The sequence below is a fragment of the Mesoplodon mirus genome (genome assembly GCF_964341445.2).
Source record: "Mesoplodon mirus genome assembly, chromosome: 3".
NCBI classification, from domain to species: Eukaryota; Metazoa; Chordata; class Mammalia; order Artiodactyla; family Ziphiidae; genus Mesoplodon; species Mesoplodon mirus.
The window spans coordinates 119672473-119688573 of record NC_138978.1 but is presented as its reverse complement, the minus strand read 5'-3'; the positions used below and the strand labels follow the sequence as shown (position 1 = coordinate 119688573).

At 39.3% G+C, this 16101-nt stretch overlaps 1 protein-coding gene across 4 annotated transcripts in view; it reads left to right on the top strand.

The window, feature by feature from the left end:
• Positions 1-16101, top strand: part of ASH1L (ASH1 like histone lysine methyltransferase) — a 217893-nt gene that overhangs the window by 167561 nt on the left and 34231 nt on the right. For all 4 annotated transcript variants that reach the window (XM_082612810.1, XM_082612811.1, XM_082612809.1 and 1 more), the window contains 5 exons: positions 3173-3246; positions 4755-4800; positions 4914-5022; positions 12184-12390; positions 12516-12662. In XM_082612810.1, coding sequence (XP_082468936.1) covers positions 3173-3246; positions 4755-4800; positions 4914-5022; positions 12184-12390; positions 12516-12662 — 583 coding nt within the window. The remainder of the gene's footprint in view (positions 1-3172; positions 3247-4754; positions 4801-4913; positions 5023-12183; positions 12391-12515; positions 12663-16101) is intronic.

The window sequence follows — 16101 nt, the reverse complement described above, 5'->3', positions numbered from 1 at the left end:
GTATATGAGTAAAAAAAACAAGAATCCGCCTGCCAATGCAGGGAACACGGGTTCGAGCTCTGGTCCGGGAAGATCCCACATGCCGCGGAGCTACTAAGCCCGTGCACCACAACTATTGAACCTGCACTCTAGCGCCCGTGATCCACAACTACTGAAGCCCGCACGCCTAGAGTCTGTGCTCCGCAACAAGAGAAGCCACCACAGTGAGAAGCCTGTGCACCTCAACGAAGAGTAGCCCCCGCTCGCCGCAACCAGAGTAGGGCCCGCGTGCAGCAACGAAGACCCAACGCAGCCTAAAATAAAATAAATTTATTTTTAAAATTATAAATCAATCAATCTTCTCAGAGTAACATCAATAGCTAGTTAGGTTATATAATTTTAAAAAAATAAAATGCACAAATCTTAAATGTACTTTTGCTCAGTTTTTTTAAATTTTCATACACCTTTGTAACCCAGACCCTTCTCAAGAACACTATCATCACCCCGGAAAGTTCCCTCATGCCCTTTGCTAGACAGCCCCCACCCTATATAGCTATTTAATGGGGGTTTTTTTAAGTATTTTTAAAAATCAGCCCTTGCTATAATATTATTCTGCAACTTGGAGAATATGTTTTCAAATGAGTAAGTATATACCTCATTTCGTTTTAATAGCTGCATATTCATTATTTAAATGTACCAAAGTTTACTTCCTTGTTGATAAACCTTTAAGTTGTCTACACTTTTTAATTACAGACTTTGTAGTTATACATTCAGCTTTGGTTCCCTATCAACAGGTGGACTCCAGTCTTCTACCAGATGTAACCCCAGACAGAAACTTGTTATATTACCCTACCTCCATAAGTTATTTCCCCTTAGATATACCTGTAATCCATGCTGCTATATCATCAGATTTGTCAAATGAATAAACTCATTTGATGTAACAAATCACATATTTATGAAAAATAACCCCCCCTTTTTTTTGAGGGCAAGTTTATTATGCTTTCATTTTAGTTTGGATGTGGTAATAACTTTCCCCCCAAATTTTTTTAATGAGAAATGTGACTTTATTTTACGTTTTTGTGAATCTCCTTAATGTCTGGCTTAAATATAGGACAGCTGCATCTATTTTTGCCTTCTATCTGTTGTGATGTTATTCTGGTTTAAATACATGAAGAAATCTGACCTCAAATAGGTACAAAGTTGTAAAAGGAAGATTTTAATAATTTCAGATAATTGTAGATATTCTTTGATACTGCAGCAAAATAAATTAATAAATGTAATAGTTCCTTAACACTGCAGTGTTGGAGTATGAAATCAATGGAGTATTAAAAATCCATTGGTCTCTCTTGCAATTTAAATGGATTTTTTACCCATGTATGATTTTATCACTTCCTGCATTGGTCATTGAAAAATATTAATTCACTGTATTATATTGCTCTTCCATTTCCTATATGTATCCAAAACAATTCACATTTGTTAATTGCCACTTATTTCATGAGAAAAACTTAAGTATTAAAAAACTGAGAATCTCATGGTAGTTAATGGACAGAAGTTTTCCAAAATTCCAGTGTTCACTCAAACTTAAATTTTGTCATCAGAAACATTTTCAATTGGGTTTCTTTTTTTTTTTTTTTTTTTGCTGTACGTGGGCCTCTCACTGTTGTGGCCTCTCCCGTTGCAGAGCACAGGCTCCAGACGCGCAGGCTCAGCGGCCATGGCTCATGGGCCTAGCCGCTCCACGGCATGTGGGATCCTCCCGGACCGGGGCGCGAACCCGTGTCCCCTGCACCGGCAGGCGGACTCTCAACCACTGCGCCACCAGGGAAGCCCTCAATTGGGTTTCTTGAAGTAACAAGTTCACTTGACTTACTTTCAGTTCCTAGGTTAGAATAACCATTGTCTGTCAGTTCCTTTAAGTAAAAACGGTGTTCCATGAAAAAAGCAACTAGTTCAGCTCACCATTCAAATATTTTCACAAGTGCATTACCTTAAGATAACCATTATACCTCAGTGTGCAGCAGAAGTGCTTTATGCATACTTCCATTGTGTCATGCAGAATAAAGATTTTGGTTTGTGGGTCAAGATTTAATATTTTTACTACTTTATCAAGAGCATTCTTAGATGATGCTGGCATAGTTCATTTCTACTAGTTTCATTCTAGTACAGTTTTGTGCCACTTGCCTTGATTCATGCTAAAACTAGTTTTACCCACCATTCTTCTACTCCATTAGTACAAATGTCAGCACAACAAAAATGCATATAATATCTTAGAGTGTTATTAAAATAGTTCTGACCTCTCGGATCCCTTGGGGTAAGCAGAGCACACTTTTTGAGAACTGCTGGTCTGGAGACCATGATAGGGCAAAAATCCAGATAACAAGGAAAAGTCTAAGTCCTGCAAGAAATGAGCAGTATAGTCCTTCACGAACAGAAAGATACAGAGTAAAGAAATTGAAAGGACCTCTTTAAGGTAGAAAAGGGCTCTAAAATTGGCTTTAAAAAGTAGTAGTATTTGGGCTTCCCTGGTGGCGCAGTGGTTGAGAGTCCGCCTGCTAATGCAGGGGACACAGGTTCGTGCCCCGGTCTGGGAAGATCCCACATGCTGCGGAACGGCTGGGCCCATGAGCCATGACCGCTGAGCCTGTGCGTCCGGAGCCTGTGCGTCCGGAGCCTGTGCTCCGCAACGGGAGAGGCCACAACAATGAGAGGCCCGCGTACTGCAAAAAAAAAAAAAAAAAAGTAGTAGTATTTCAATAGGTAGGAAAAAATGTTAACAGATCATAAATTTGCATGTAAATACTCTTGAGTTATTTAAAGTCAGGTTTGCCTATTTTAGAAAACTCTTATACTTCTTTTTATAGTCAACCTTAGATTATGTACATAATGAAGGAGAATAGATGACAGATGCTCTGGTTAATAATTTTAATGATTGAACAATTCTTAGTATTTAGTTTGCCTCATAATGACCTATTTTTGGTAGTAAATTTGCTATACTAGTTGTTTTATATAAGCTACTATTAGAACATCATTAGCTTATACCACATGGTGCACAGTGGAAAAAAGTAGCTGAGCTTAAAAATTAGTGATGGAAAATTCATAAAATTAAAAATTAGTCAGTGCATATTAAATCTTGTGGCTATTTGACCCATTGTATAAATTAGATACAGAAATTGATAGTATTTTTTTGTTTCAGGAAAATATCTAAGGCAAAAGCGAATTGATTTTCAGCTTCCCTATGACATCCTTTGGCAGTGGAAGCATAATCAGGTATGAGCGTATCTTACCATGTTTCATTCATAAGTGGTAAACAGGGGAAAGGGGGGTGCAAGTCTTTTTCTCTGCCTCCTTGTTATGCTCTCATCTTAGGAAGTATAGAGAAGTGTCCCTGTGAATGTTAGAGACTAAGAAAAATGAATTTGCATCCGTATTTAATGTGACCTCTTTGCCTTTACTCATATTTCAAAATAGCATTAAGTTCCTGCTTCCTTAGGAAACCTGTTATTATTCTGGACTTTTATTTTGGTGGCAAAGATTCTGTTGTAAGAATCCTGTTTGATGCAGGTCTCAAGGGAATTTAGATGTACTGCCAGCAGCGCTAAGAAATTTCAGGCTTTATTTTTGTTGGCTCCTTCCCATCAGTTTGGAATTTATTTTTCACATATAAAAGAGAGTCTTCTACCAAAGGAAACAGGGAAAATATTTAACACTCTTGTACTTTTAAAAGACATTTAAATATATTGGGAACTAAAAATGGGAAGGTGCTGTTTTTCTCTCTTGCTTACCTAATTGAAAAGTTTCCCCCAGTTATTTTTATATTAAGCTAAAGCCCCCAGAATCCATATTGAGAACAACCATTGGGAAATCGTCATGCAAATGAGGTAAATAGGCTCCTGAGTTTTGCCACAATTCCACCAAAGTTTGACTTTGGAAAGCCAAAAGCAATGAACATTCCCATCTACATTCTCTTCTCTGGTGGCCTCTCTTGAATTCTAAGAGGATCAGTATGTTAGATATTTGTCTCAGAGAGTTCATAACAATGAAGGAGATAGTGTTTTGAATCTATACCGACTAAAAGATGATGGTGGGATTATTCTTATAGATTAGTACACTCTAGCTTAAACCAAGTTGCCTTTTTTTGGGGGGGCGGGGTACTGTCTTCTATGGCAAAACACTGACCGACTGACCTAATACATTTTCTTCCTAATGCATTCTTTATTGCAGTATGAGAGCACCATTATCCTGCCTGCCATCTCCCCTTTGTTCACTAAATTAATTGACTTAATTAAAACGTGAAATGTGTTTCCCTACAACACTCACGCTGAAAAAGCCAGGGTTCTCATATTTTTCATTTCATATACCTACGCAGGCCATCTAAACAAGCCCTGTGCAAGTTTTCCAGTCTTTTCATAGCGGCAAATACAATCTTAATTTATCCAAATGAAAAGCTTTGATCTGCAGTGTCATTTTCATTTAAGTCTATCTAATAACTTGCTGAAGAAACATCTAACAAAAAATGCATTTTCTTTAAACTACTTGGTATTGCTTCCATTGAATCTAGTTCTCTCTTAAACCCAGATCTAGTAAGTCACCTTTTATTTCAGGGTAAAAAAGTGATCACACCAAGTTTCCCTCAAATTATCCAACCCAGAAAGTCTTGTAAATGTTTCCATATGAGCAGAATACGTGGATAATTTCCTCTGTTTTTAGTGATTGATACTGTTTTCTGGCATTTGAAGTTGAATGCTATATCAAGATTTTTCTGTTTTTTCTTCTAGCTATACAAGAAACCAGATGTCCCACTATATAAAAAAATCCGTTCAAGTGAGTAACGTGGGAGCTATTTTTTCTGCCTCCATACAATCAGTGTTCTTAGCCTGGCACTTAAACAATTATCCTATGTATTCACAAACTATTCTTTGCTGTCTTCTCTCAAGATGTCTACGTTGATGTCAAACCCCTCTCTGGTTATGAGGCTACCACTTGTAACTGTAAGAAACCGGATGATGACACCAAAAAGGGCTGTGTGGATGACTGCCTCAATAGGTACTGTACTAAACTGATTCTGTAAGCACAGGCTTTAAGGTCTGTAAGATACTTCATTTAGGAGAATTCCCTGGCGGTCCAGTGGTTAGGACTCTGTGCTTTCACTGCTGAGGGCCCAGGTTCAATCCCTGGTTGGGGGACTAAGATCCCACAAGCCATGTGGCATGTCCAGAAAAAAAAAAAGTCACTTCATTTAGAGGGAAAGGTTAAATAGGCTCTTTGATTTCCCCTCATGAAGTTGCACAAAGGTAGTATATAAAACCTAATTGTTGAGCTGTCTCAGTCTGCTTGGGCTTCTATAACAAAGTATCATAGACTTAAACAACAGAAATTTATTTCTCACAGTTCTGGAAGCTGTGAAGTCCAAGGGCAAATTGCCAGCAGATTCAGTGTCTGATGAGGACCCACTTCCTAGCTTATAGACAGCTGCCTTCTCCCTGTGTGCTCACATGGCCTCTCCTCAGTGCATGCTCATGGTAGAGAGAGAGAGAGAGTTCTCTCTCTCTTCCTCTTCTTAGAAGGGCACCAATTCCATTAGGAGGTTCTCACCCTTCTGACCTAATATAAACCTATTTAACTCCCAAAGACCCTACTTCCAAATACTGTTGCCCTGGAGGCTAGGGCTTCAACTATGAATTTTGAGGGGACACATTCAGCCCGTAACATGGGCTAAATAGAGTAACAGAAAACAATGTGATCTTGAGTCTTATGTCCTCAGGTTTAAATCCTCTTACTACTTAAGAGACCTGAGGAAAGTTCTTTAACCCCTCTAATAAAATTAATACCGTCTTTATGGAGGGGTTTGTGAGGATTATATGAAACAATGTTTACAATTCATTAAGCACAGTTCTAGAAACCTTCGTAGATCTCAGTATATGGTAGCCATAATGAGGGAGTAAAAGTAGGATGATGGCAGTGAAAGAGAAGAAAGTCGCCATGATATATTTGGGCGGGGGGGGGGAACTAGGTTGATAAACCATTAGCATATAGCAGATATACGCATGATGATTGAGTCAGTGATGCTAATGAGAGATGGTTATGCTATTGTCAGAGATAGAAAGTGTGGAATCTAACTGGTTTGGAGATAAAAATTATGATTTTGATTTGGGACCACCGAGTTTTAAATGACATTGAGATTTCAAAATGGAAATGTCTAATTGAGACAAAGGAGTAGAGATAGAATTTGTTGGTTTTAGTAACATAAGCATATTTATAGCAAAAAGAGAATTAATGAAATTCCCATCAATGCTCCTTGTTCTAGATAGCTTTCCTAGAAAAAGACAGCTGCTTTCCCAGTCTCCATCTCTAGTCAGCTGTCCTGCGGGCTGAGAGAATCAGCGTTTCTGCTTTAGCGTGCCAGTTGGGGAATTCTCCCTTACATACATCACTGTAAATTCACATCTTGTCATTGTACATACATACAGTTGTACATAGTAGTAATAGCTTGGTGTTATAGATAGCTGATTTTTTTCACTCACAAATATTTTATATATGCACGTTTATGTATCACTGTGATCCAAAAGCTCATCCTTTTTAGGTTAGTATGTCACAGTTTGCCTTCTTCAGTTGTTCGTTATTCAAGTTATTTTTAATGTTTTGCTATTAAAAATGGCACTACTATGAAACTCTTTGTGTAGATTCCTTTTGTTTTTAACCCTTAGAGTGTATTCTCAAAAGAAGAAATACCTGTACAAACTATAAGGACATATATATAATTCTTACTGTATACTATCCAATAGCTGTCATGAAATATTGAGTTAATTTTTGGTATCACCACCAATATATAAATATATTTATTTCCCCGTAGTCCCACCGCCTTTAGTTATTAACATCTAACTTTATTTCTAGTGCTTTAGTATTTTGTTGGTTTAATATTTTAGAGTATCATATGTCCTTAAAGTTGTTTAAATGTGCATCTCTTTAGATGCTAACATTTCTGCGCTTGTTTATATATTTTATTGTCTGAAATTAACTATAATATAGCTGCCTCATTGCTTATTTTCTCTCTTTCTCACAATAGTCCAAGGAGGTAGGTGATAGTTTTACATTGTACAGATGAAGGAACCTAGATTTTGGATGGTAAATTGCTCCACATTACATAAGACAAGTGACAGAGACAGAATTTGAACCCACATGTGTTTGATTCAAAAGTCATGTTCTTTCCAGTGTACCACACTGCTTATTGTATATGTATTGATAGTCTTTTAATCTCTTAAAAATTGAATTTTACCTTTACATAATAACATTGGTTGCCTTATATCATTTAGTATGGGTGTCACATTTATCCTTTCCATTATGTTGTCACTGTTCCAAAAAAACCCAAAACTTACCCCTAAATAAGAAATAGGGCTTCCCTGGTGGTGCAGTGATTGAGTCCGCCTGCCAATGCAGGGGACACGGGTTTGTGCCCCGGTCCGGGAAGATCCCACATGCCACGGAGCGGCTGGGTCCATGAGCCATGGCCACTGAGCCTGCGTGTCTGGAGCCTGTGCTCCGCAACGGGAGAGTCCACAACAGTGAGAGGCCTGCATATGGCAAAAAAATAAAAATAAAAAAGAAACACTCAGCACAGTATTGCCAACTTTGTGTCATGAGAACATGAGCACTACATCATCATGCATCTAATGAATGTGATTACTGTATAAATAACTAAGAAAAATTCAAATATGTTATTCAGTGGGTGCTTCCATATATATTTAAAAGTAACCCTCATAAAGATTCAGTTAAATGGAGCTATCTAAAATGTAGGGTGGCTTTGTCTTACCTGTCTTTGTATTCAGAGTTCTGTAAATATTTAAGGGGGTGGGGGAGTTAAAGGATTGGCAGAATGCACTTTCGCATCCATGCGAGACTCATATGTAGAATTGTACTTACTTGTAAGTAGCCCAGGGAACACTTGATTCAGGACTATATTTTTTAAATTTTTATTTATTTATTTATTTTTGGTTGCATTGGGTCTTCGTTGCTGAGCGCGGATTTTCTCTAGTTGCATCAAGCCGGGACTACGTTGTGGTGCGCGTTCTTCTCATTGCAGTGGCTTCTCTTGTTGCGAAGCACGGGCTCTAGGCGCGCGGGCTTCACTAGTTGTGGCACGTGGGCTCAGTAGTTGTGGCTCGAGGGCTCTAGAGTGCAGGCTCAGTAATTGTGGCGCACGGGCTTAGTTGCTCCACGACATGTGGGATCTTCCCAGACCAGGGAATCGAACCCATGTCCCCTGCATTGGCAGGCGGATTCTTAACCACTGCACCACCAGGGAAGTCCCAGGACTATTTTTAAAACAAATAATGAGGTTTTACAATTACTTCAAATAAAGACTTTAAACACTTGTTCTCCTTTCTTGCAAACAATTTCTAGGAATCACCAACACTGTTTATAAATACTATAGATCTTCCTTGGTGGATATTTGTTTCTGTACACCATCCATATCAAACCCATTGCTGCTCCAGAACATTCCTCTTTCCCTAGAACAGAGTCTTGTCATTCATTTCAAGCTATTTTTTAATGCTGTACCCATTTGCTCATAGCACATACAGAGCCCACTCCTTCAGCTCTCCAAAAGGACAGACATGGTGTGTAACAAAACTGAATACTTAGGGGAAGATAAATGTATATTACCTGGTGAGACTTATGCCACCATTGGTGATTACTTTCGGAGTTCACAGGCCCTAAACTAAACATCAGGGCCCCTGTCTAACTCCCTAGTAGAATCTATCTATAATACTTCGTCGAGAGCAGTTCACTTCCACTTGCCCACCAATGGGAATCGCTAGGAGCCTTCACCTTTTGCTCTAGAAGAACCCTGGTTCCTCAAATTCTTGCTCCTAAAAAGTTGGGATGGAATGATCCTCTCCCCCGCCTCCAAGGCTTACTCCTTCCTGACCTAGCATGATTCATAGTAGGAAAATTCATTTCATTTAAGTGAAAACACATTTCCATTTACAGGAATGGTCTGACCTCCATAGCTAGTGAAGTCAATCACATTAGTACATTTCTCAATGATTGTTTAATCTTAAATCTTACCATGTAAGAGAAAGAGCAATCAGATGACCTATATTTAGAGGGGGGAAATATTCTCTAATTTTTCAAGGGCATTATGACTACAGGTAACGGCAATTTACATTGCTAAATCAAAGTCTTCCCATCTTAGTTTGCAGCATCTACTTTCAGATTTTGGTAACTTTATAGTTTTGTTTTCCAGACAATGAATAGAAGAAACATGTTTTACTTTTTATACAGTTAAAGGGCTTATCTTGGTCATTTATCAAAAGAAACAGAATAGGACTTCCCTGGTGGTGCAGTGGTTAAGAATCGCCTGCCAATGCAGGGAACACAGGTTCGAGCCCTGGTCCAGGAAGATCCCACAGTCTGTGGAGCAACTAAGCCTGTGCACCACAACTACTGAGCCTATGCTCTAGAGCCCGGAGCAACCAAGCCTGTGTGCCACAACTACTGAGCCTACGCTCTAGAGCCCATGAGCCACAGTACTGAGCCCATGTGCCACAATTACTGAAGCTCGCGCACCTAGAGCCCATGCTCCACAACAAGAGAAGCCACTGCAATGAGAAGCCCAAGCACCACAACGAAGAGCAGCAGCAAAGACCGAACGCAGCAAAAACTAAATTAATTAATTATTTTTAAAAGCTATGAAAATGAATAAGCCTTCTGAAGAAAAGAGGAGCAATGAATATGCCATGGAAAGTAGAGAGGAGAAAAGGATTCCCGTTTAAGAAAAAGACAGGAATTGTTATTGTAAAGGTGGGAAGTCCGTTATCATAAAAGATCAACAAAGCCCAAAATAGGAGGACAGTTCTAGGAGGGGTGTTCGTCAGTATCCGTGCAGCAAAGAAATAAGCAAAACAAAGAATAACTGTGGTGAACTTGACAGTAAGGCAGTGTCTTTACAAGTTAAGCTGATTGTCTTAAATTTTTTTAAATATATTTTTATTCTTCTTTTATTTATTTGTTTGTTTATTTATTATGGCTGTGTTGGGTCCTCATTGCCGCACGTGAGCTTTCTCTAGTTGTGGCGAGGGGGGCTACTCTTCATTGCTGTGCACGGGCTTCTCATCGTGGTGGCTTCTCGTTGTGGAGCACAGGCTGTAAGCTCGTGGGCTTCAGTAGTTGTGGCATGCCGGCTCAGTCGTTGTGGCTCGCAGGCTCTAGAGCACAGGCTCAGTAGTTGTGGCACATGGGCTTAGCTGCTCCACAGCATGTGGGATCTTCCTGGACCAGGGCTTGAACCCGTGTCCCCTGCATTGGCAGGCGGATTCTTAACCACTGAGCCACTAGGGAACTCCCTGATTGTCTTAAATTGAAGAATAGTCCAGTGGATACTTCCTCTGCTTACTTCTCATTTATGTGATTTGACACTGTGGGCTGTTTGCCCTTTAGATAAAGATAATATTTTTTAAAATAAATTTATTTGTTTTATTTTTATTTATTTTGGCTGCGTTGGGTCTTTGTTGCCGCACGCAGGCTTTCTCTAGTTGCAGTGAGCAGGGGCTATTCTTCGTTGCGGTGCGCGGGCTCTTCATTGAGGTGGCTTCTCTTGTTGTGGAGCACAGGCTCTAGGTGCGTGGGCTTCAGTAGTTGTGGCTCACAGGCTCTAGAGCGCAGGCTCAGTAGTTGTGGCACACGGGCTTAGCTGCTCCGCAGCATGTGGGATCTCCCCAGACCAGGGCTCGAACCGGTGTCCCCTGCATTGGCAGGTGGATTCTTAACCACTGAGCCACCAGGGAAGCCCAAGATAATAATATCTTTTTGAAGAATAAATCAAATGACTCTGTAAGTACTTTAAATTTTTATTTATTTATTTACTTATGGCTGTGTTGGGTCTTCGTTTGTGTGTGTGGGCCTTCTCTAGTTGTGGCAAGCAGGGGCCATTCTTCATTGTGGTGCGCTGGCCTCTCACTATCGCGGCCTCTGTTGTTGCAGAGCACAGGCTCCAGACGCGCAGGCTCAGTAATTGTGGCTCACGGGCCCAGTTGCTCCACGGCATGTCGGATCTTCCCAGACCAGGGCTCGAACCCGTGTCCCCTGCATTGGCAGGCAGATTCTCAACCACTGTGCCACCAGGGAAGCCCCTGTAAGCACTTTAAATTGTAAACTGTGGGCTTCCCTGGTGGCACAATGGTTAAGAATCTGCCTGCCAATGCAGGATACACGGGTTCGATCCCTGGTCTGGGAAGATCCCACGTGCCACGGAACAACTAAGCCCACGAGCCACAACTACTGAGCCTGTGTGCCACAACTACCGAAGCTCACGCACCTAGAGCCCATGCTCCGCAACAAGAGAGGCCCACACACCTCAGCGAAGAGTAGCCCCTGCTCACTGCAACTAGAGAAAACCCACTCACAGCAACGAAGACCCAATGCAGCCAAAGATACATAAATAAATAAATAAAATTTTTTTTAATTAGGAAAAAAAATCCGCCTGCCAATGCAGGGGACACGGGTTCTAGCCCTGGTCCAGGAAGATCCCACATGCACCACAACTACTGAGCCTGTGCTCTAGAGCCCATGAGCCACAACTACTGAGCCCACATGCTACAACTGCTGAAGCCCGTGTGCTTAAGAGCCCATGCTCTGCAACAAAGAGAAGCCAATGCAATAAGAAGCCTGCATACCGCAATGAAAAGTAGCCCCTGCTCGCCACAACTAGAGAAAGCCTGTGCACAGCAACAAACACCCAACACAACCAAAAATAAATAAATAAATTTATTAAAAAATAAAATGGTTATGATGATAAATGTTATAGTAAATTTTATGTGTATTTTACCACATTTTTAAAAACTGTAAATGGCTATGAGCTACTTCAAAACAATAGTGCAATGTAATCATCAAATTATTAATTCCTCTATGGGTTACAGTTCATATATTCTTAGCCCAGAACTAAATATGATAGTGTTTACCCAGGATGCTGAGTGGACAATTAACTCATTAATTTATAAGAAGCATCAGTGTTTGCAACTTGACTTGGAAATTTTCAGTATTATTTTTGAACTTAGACATTATTACCTTGTTAACTTTGTTAACCAATCTAACCTTATTAAAATAAAAATTAATTTTATGGATTCATTTTTTAAATTCCTATGTAAAAAATGGGTTCATGAAGGTTATGTATAGTGTTAACTGACATACAATTATTCCTTTTCTTTCTAGAATGATCTTTGCTGAGTGTTCCCCCAACACTTGCCCCTGTGGTGAGCAGTGCTGTAACCAGAGGATACAGAGGCATGAGTGGGTGCAATGTCTAGAACGATTTCGAGCTGAGGAAAAAGGTTGGGGAATCAGAACCAAAGAACCCCTAAAAGCTGGGCAGTTCATCATTGAATACCTAGGGGAGGTTGTCAGCGAACAGGAGTTCAGGTACAGTGATAAATGATACTCCAGTAAAATGGCAAAGTTAACAGACTAGTATGGAAAATGAAATATTTGAAATTTACTTTCAACTTAATCATTAATTGGCTTTCAATCATTTCTCTCCTCTTTAGGAATAGGATGATTGAGCAGTATCATAATCACAGTGACCACTATTGTCTGAACCTGGATAGTGGGATGGTGATTGACAGTTACCGCATGGGAAATGAGGCCCGATTCATCAACCACAGCTGTGACCCAAATTGTGAAATGCAGAAATGGTAAGAAAGCAGGGGAAGGTGAAGACAAGACTCCAACAGAGCAGAAAGCTTTGAGGACATCCAGAGATTGATCTTTCCACAATTTTAGTCAACAAAGCAGCTCAGGCAATTCCCTATTATACCAGATCCTCCAGGTAGAGAGTAAGCTCGTACTATTTCTCCACACTTCATCGTAACTACTCACTCCCAGAAGAATGTAATATTTATTTGTGTGTGTGTGTGTGTGTGTGATAATACCTAATATTTATTGACTGCTTACTATGCACCAAGCACTGTGTTACATGGTTCTTCTCACATCCATGCATTTAGCATATTTATCACATCCTCACTGGATTTGTCACAATGAGAAATAAAAATAAAAGTAATAGATTAGAATCTAATTGAGAATAAAAAAATGCATCTAAAAAATAGTTCAGAAAAGATAACATGATAGGAAAGGATTCTAAGAAGATGATAGAGTAGGAAACACAAGGAATCTATCTCCCTTCAGACAATTGCACTAGCAGAATCTGTTTGATAAAACTCTTTTGGACCTCTGGGGTCTGTTGAAGTCTTGTAACGTCCAGGGGAAGTTTTAGATGGTCAGTTGTGGATCATTTCAGTCAATTTGAGGTGTTAGCACAGTAGCAGCTACTCATTCCTACCCACAGCTACATGGCAGGCAGCTGTGCAAGTGTTCCTGAAATATCTTGCATACAGCTTGCAGATGCTAGGGTGGATAAAAAGGACCCTGTTCTCCAAATATTAGGTACCTATGCTCTGATTGCTTCTTATCACAGAGGTGCAAAGAAGCAGGCAGCTACTGTGTACCTCCACCATTGTTGCAAGTCCCTCTCCCTCCAGCTAAAGTGACTCCCAGGAGATTTTAAGGGTGCCCTCTTTTCGCCACCTTCATTTTTTGCTTTTCCCCTTTTGGGACAGAAATTAAAGACTAAGATGTTCAAAAACAACTGCATATATGAGGGGAAATAGACAGTGACTGCCCATATCCAACGAAAGGATTGGAAAAGACATAAGACACTAAGTTTACACCTGAGGCTGATCCTTGGCACAGAGACAACCTACAGCAATCAAAATAACAAAAAACAGCAAACTGGACGGAGAATCTTTAATTTCCAGAGTTACCACATTATTCGACTCAAATATCCAGTGTTCAACAAAAAAAATCACAAGGAATACAAAGACACAAGAAAGTATTGTCCATTCAAAGCAAAAAAATAATTCAGTAGAATCTGAACCTAAAACGGACTTAATGGCAGATACATTAGACAAAGACTTTTAAACAGCTGCCCTAATCATGCTCAAAGAACTAAAGGAAACTGTCATGAAAAAAACTTTCTTTCATGAGAAAGTCATGAAAATGATGTTGGAACAAAATGGAAATATCAGTAAAGAGATAGAAAGCCTAAAAAGAAACCAAAAAGGAATTCTGGAGCTGAAAAGTACAGTAATTGAAATGAAAAACTCACTAGATGGATTCAAAGGCAGGTTTGAGCAGGCAGAAGAAAGAAACAGTGAACTTGAAGATGAGGACAATGTAAATTATCAAGCCTGAGGAATAAGAAAAAGATTGAAGAAAAGAGAGCCCTAAGTGACCCGTGGGACACCATCAAGCAGAACAACCATATGCATTGTGGATGTTCCAGACGGAGAAGACAGATACAAAGAGGCAGAGAGAATATTTAAAGAAATAATGGTTGAAATTTTCTGAAATTTCATGAAAGATGTGATTATAAATATCCAGGAAGCTTCCCAAACTCCAAGTAAGATGAACTCAAAGAGACACATACCAAGACACGTTATAATCAGACTTTCAGAAGACAAAGAGCAAATCTTGGAAGCAGCACGAGACAAGCAAATCATAACATACAGTAGATCCTCAATAAGAAAGTTTGCAGATTCCTTATCAGAAATTTTGGAGGCCAGAAGACAGTGGGCCGGTGTATGCAACGTGCTAAAAGGATTCCTGTATGTGGCAAAACTGTCCTTCAAAAGCGAGGAAGAGATCAAAACATTCCCAAATAAAAGATGAGGGAATTCTTGAGTACTAGACCTACCCTGCAGAAATGCTCAAGGGTCTCCTGCAAGTTGAAGTGAAAGGACACTAGACAGTACTTCATGCCATATGGATAAATAAAAAATCTTAATAAAGGTAAACACGTGGGCAATTATAAAAGCTAGAATTGTTGTTACAGTGGTTTGTAACTGTACTTTTTGTTTTCTACATAATTTAGGAGACTAATGCATTTAAAGGAATTATTTATTTTTTTGTGCACACAGTTATAAAGATTAACTTTGTGATACTGAAAGGAGTAGAAAGAGAGCTGTAAAGGAGCAGAGTTTTTATATGTTAATTGAAGTTAAGCTGCTATAAAATTATAGTGTTATAACTTCAGAATGTTCAGTGTAATCCTCATGATAACCACAAATGCAATAGCTACAGACGTGTACAAAAGGAAATTAAGAAGGAATTTAAACACTTCACTCCAAAAAATTAAATACTATAGAAAACAGGAATTCAGGCAATGAGGGACAAAAAGCTATAGGGCATATTGAAAACAAATTGCACAATGACAGAGGAAACTCCCTCCTTATCAATAATTAATTTAAAGGCAAATAGATTAAACTCTCCAGAAGAGAATGGGATTCAACATCATTTATAATAAAAACACTCAGCAAAGTGGGTAAAGGAATGTACCTCAACATAATCAAGGCCATATATGACAAGCCAGCAGGTGGAAGTTTGAAAGCTTTTCCTTTAAGATCAAGAAGAAAACAATGATGCCCACTACTACCACCTCTATTCAACATAATACTGCAAGTCCTACCCAGAGCAGTTAGGCAAGAAAAAATAAATAAAAGGCATCCAGTTAAAAAAGAAGAAGTAAAACTGTCTCTATTTGCAGATGACATAATATTATATATAGAAAACTCTAAAGACTCCACCAAAAAACTTATAAAACTTATAAATGAATTCAGTAAAGTTGCAGGAGACAAAATCAAATATAAAAATTAGTTGCAGGGACTCCCCTGGTGGTCCAGTGGCTAAGACTCCATGTTCCCAATGCAGGGGGCCTGGGTTCAGTCCCTGGTTGGGGAACTAGACCCCACATGCCACAACTGAGTTCACATGCTGTGACTAACAATCCTGCATGCCGCAACTAAAGACCTCATATGCTGCCGACTAAAGATCCCACATGCCACAACTAAAGATCCCGCATGCTGCAACTAAGACCCAGTGCAGCCAAATTAAATAAATAAAATTAAAATAAATGAATAGTTAATAAAATAAAATGCATATTTTTAAAAAATAAGTTGCATTTCCATACGCTAATAACTATCAAAAAATTTTTTAAATCCTGTATGCAATAGCATCAAAAAGAATAAAATACCTAGGAATAAATTTAACCAAGGAGGTGAAAGCCCTGTACACTGACAA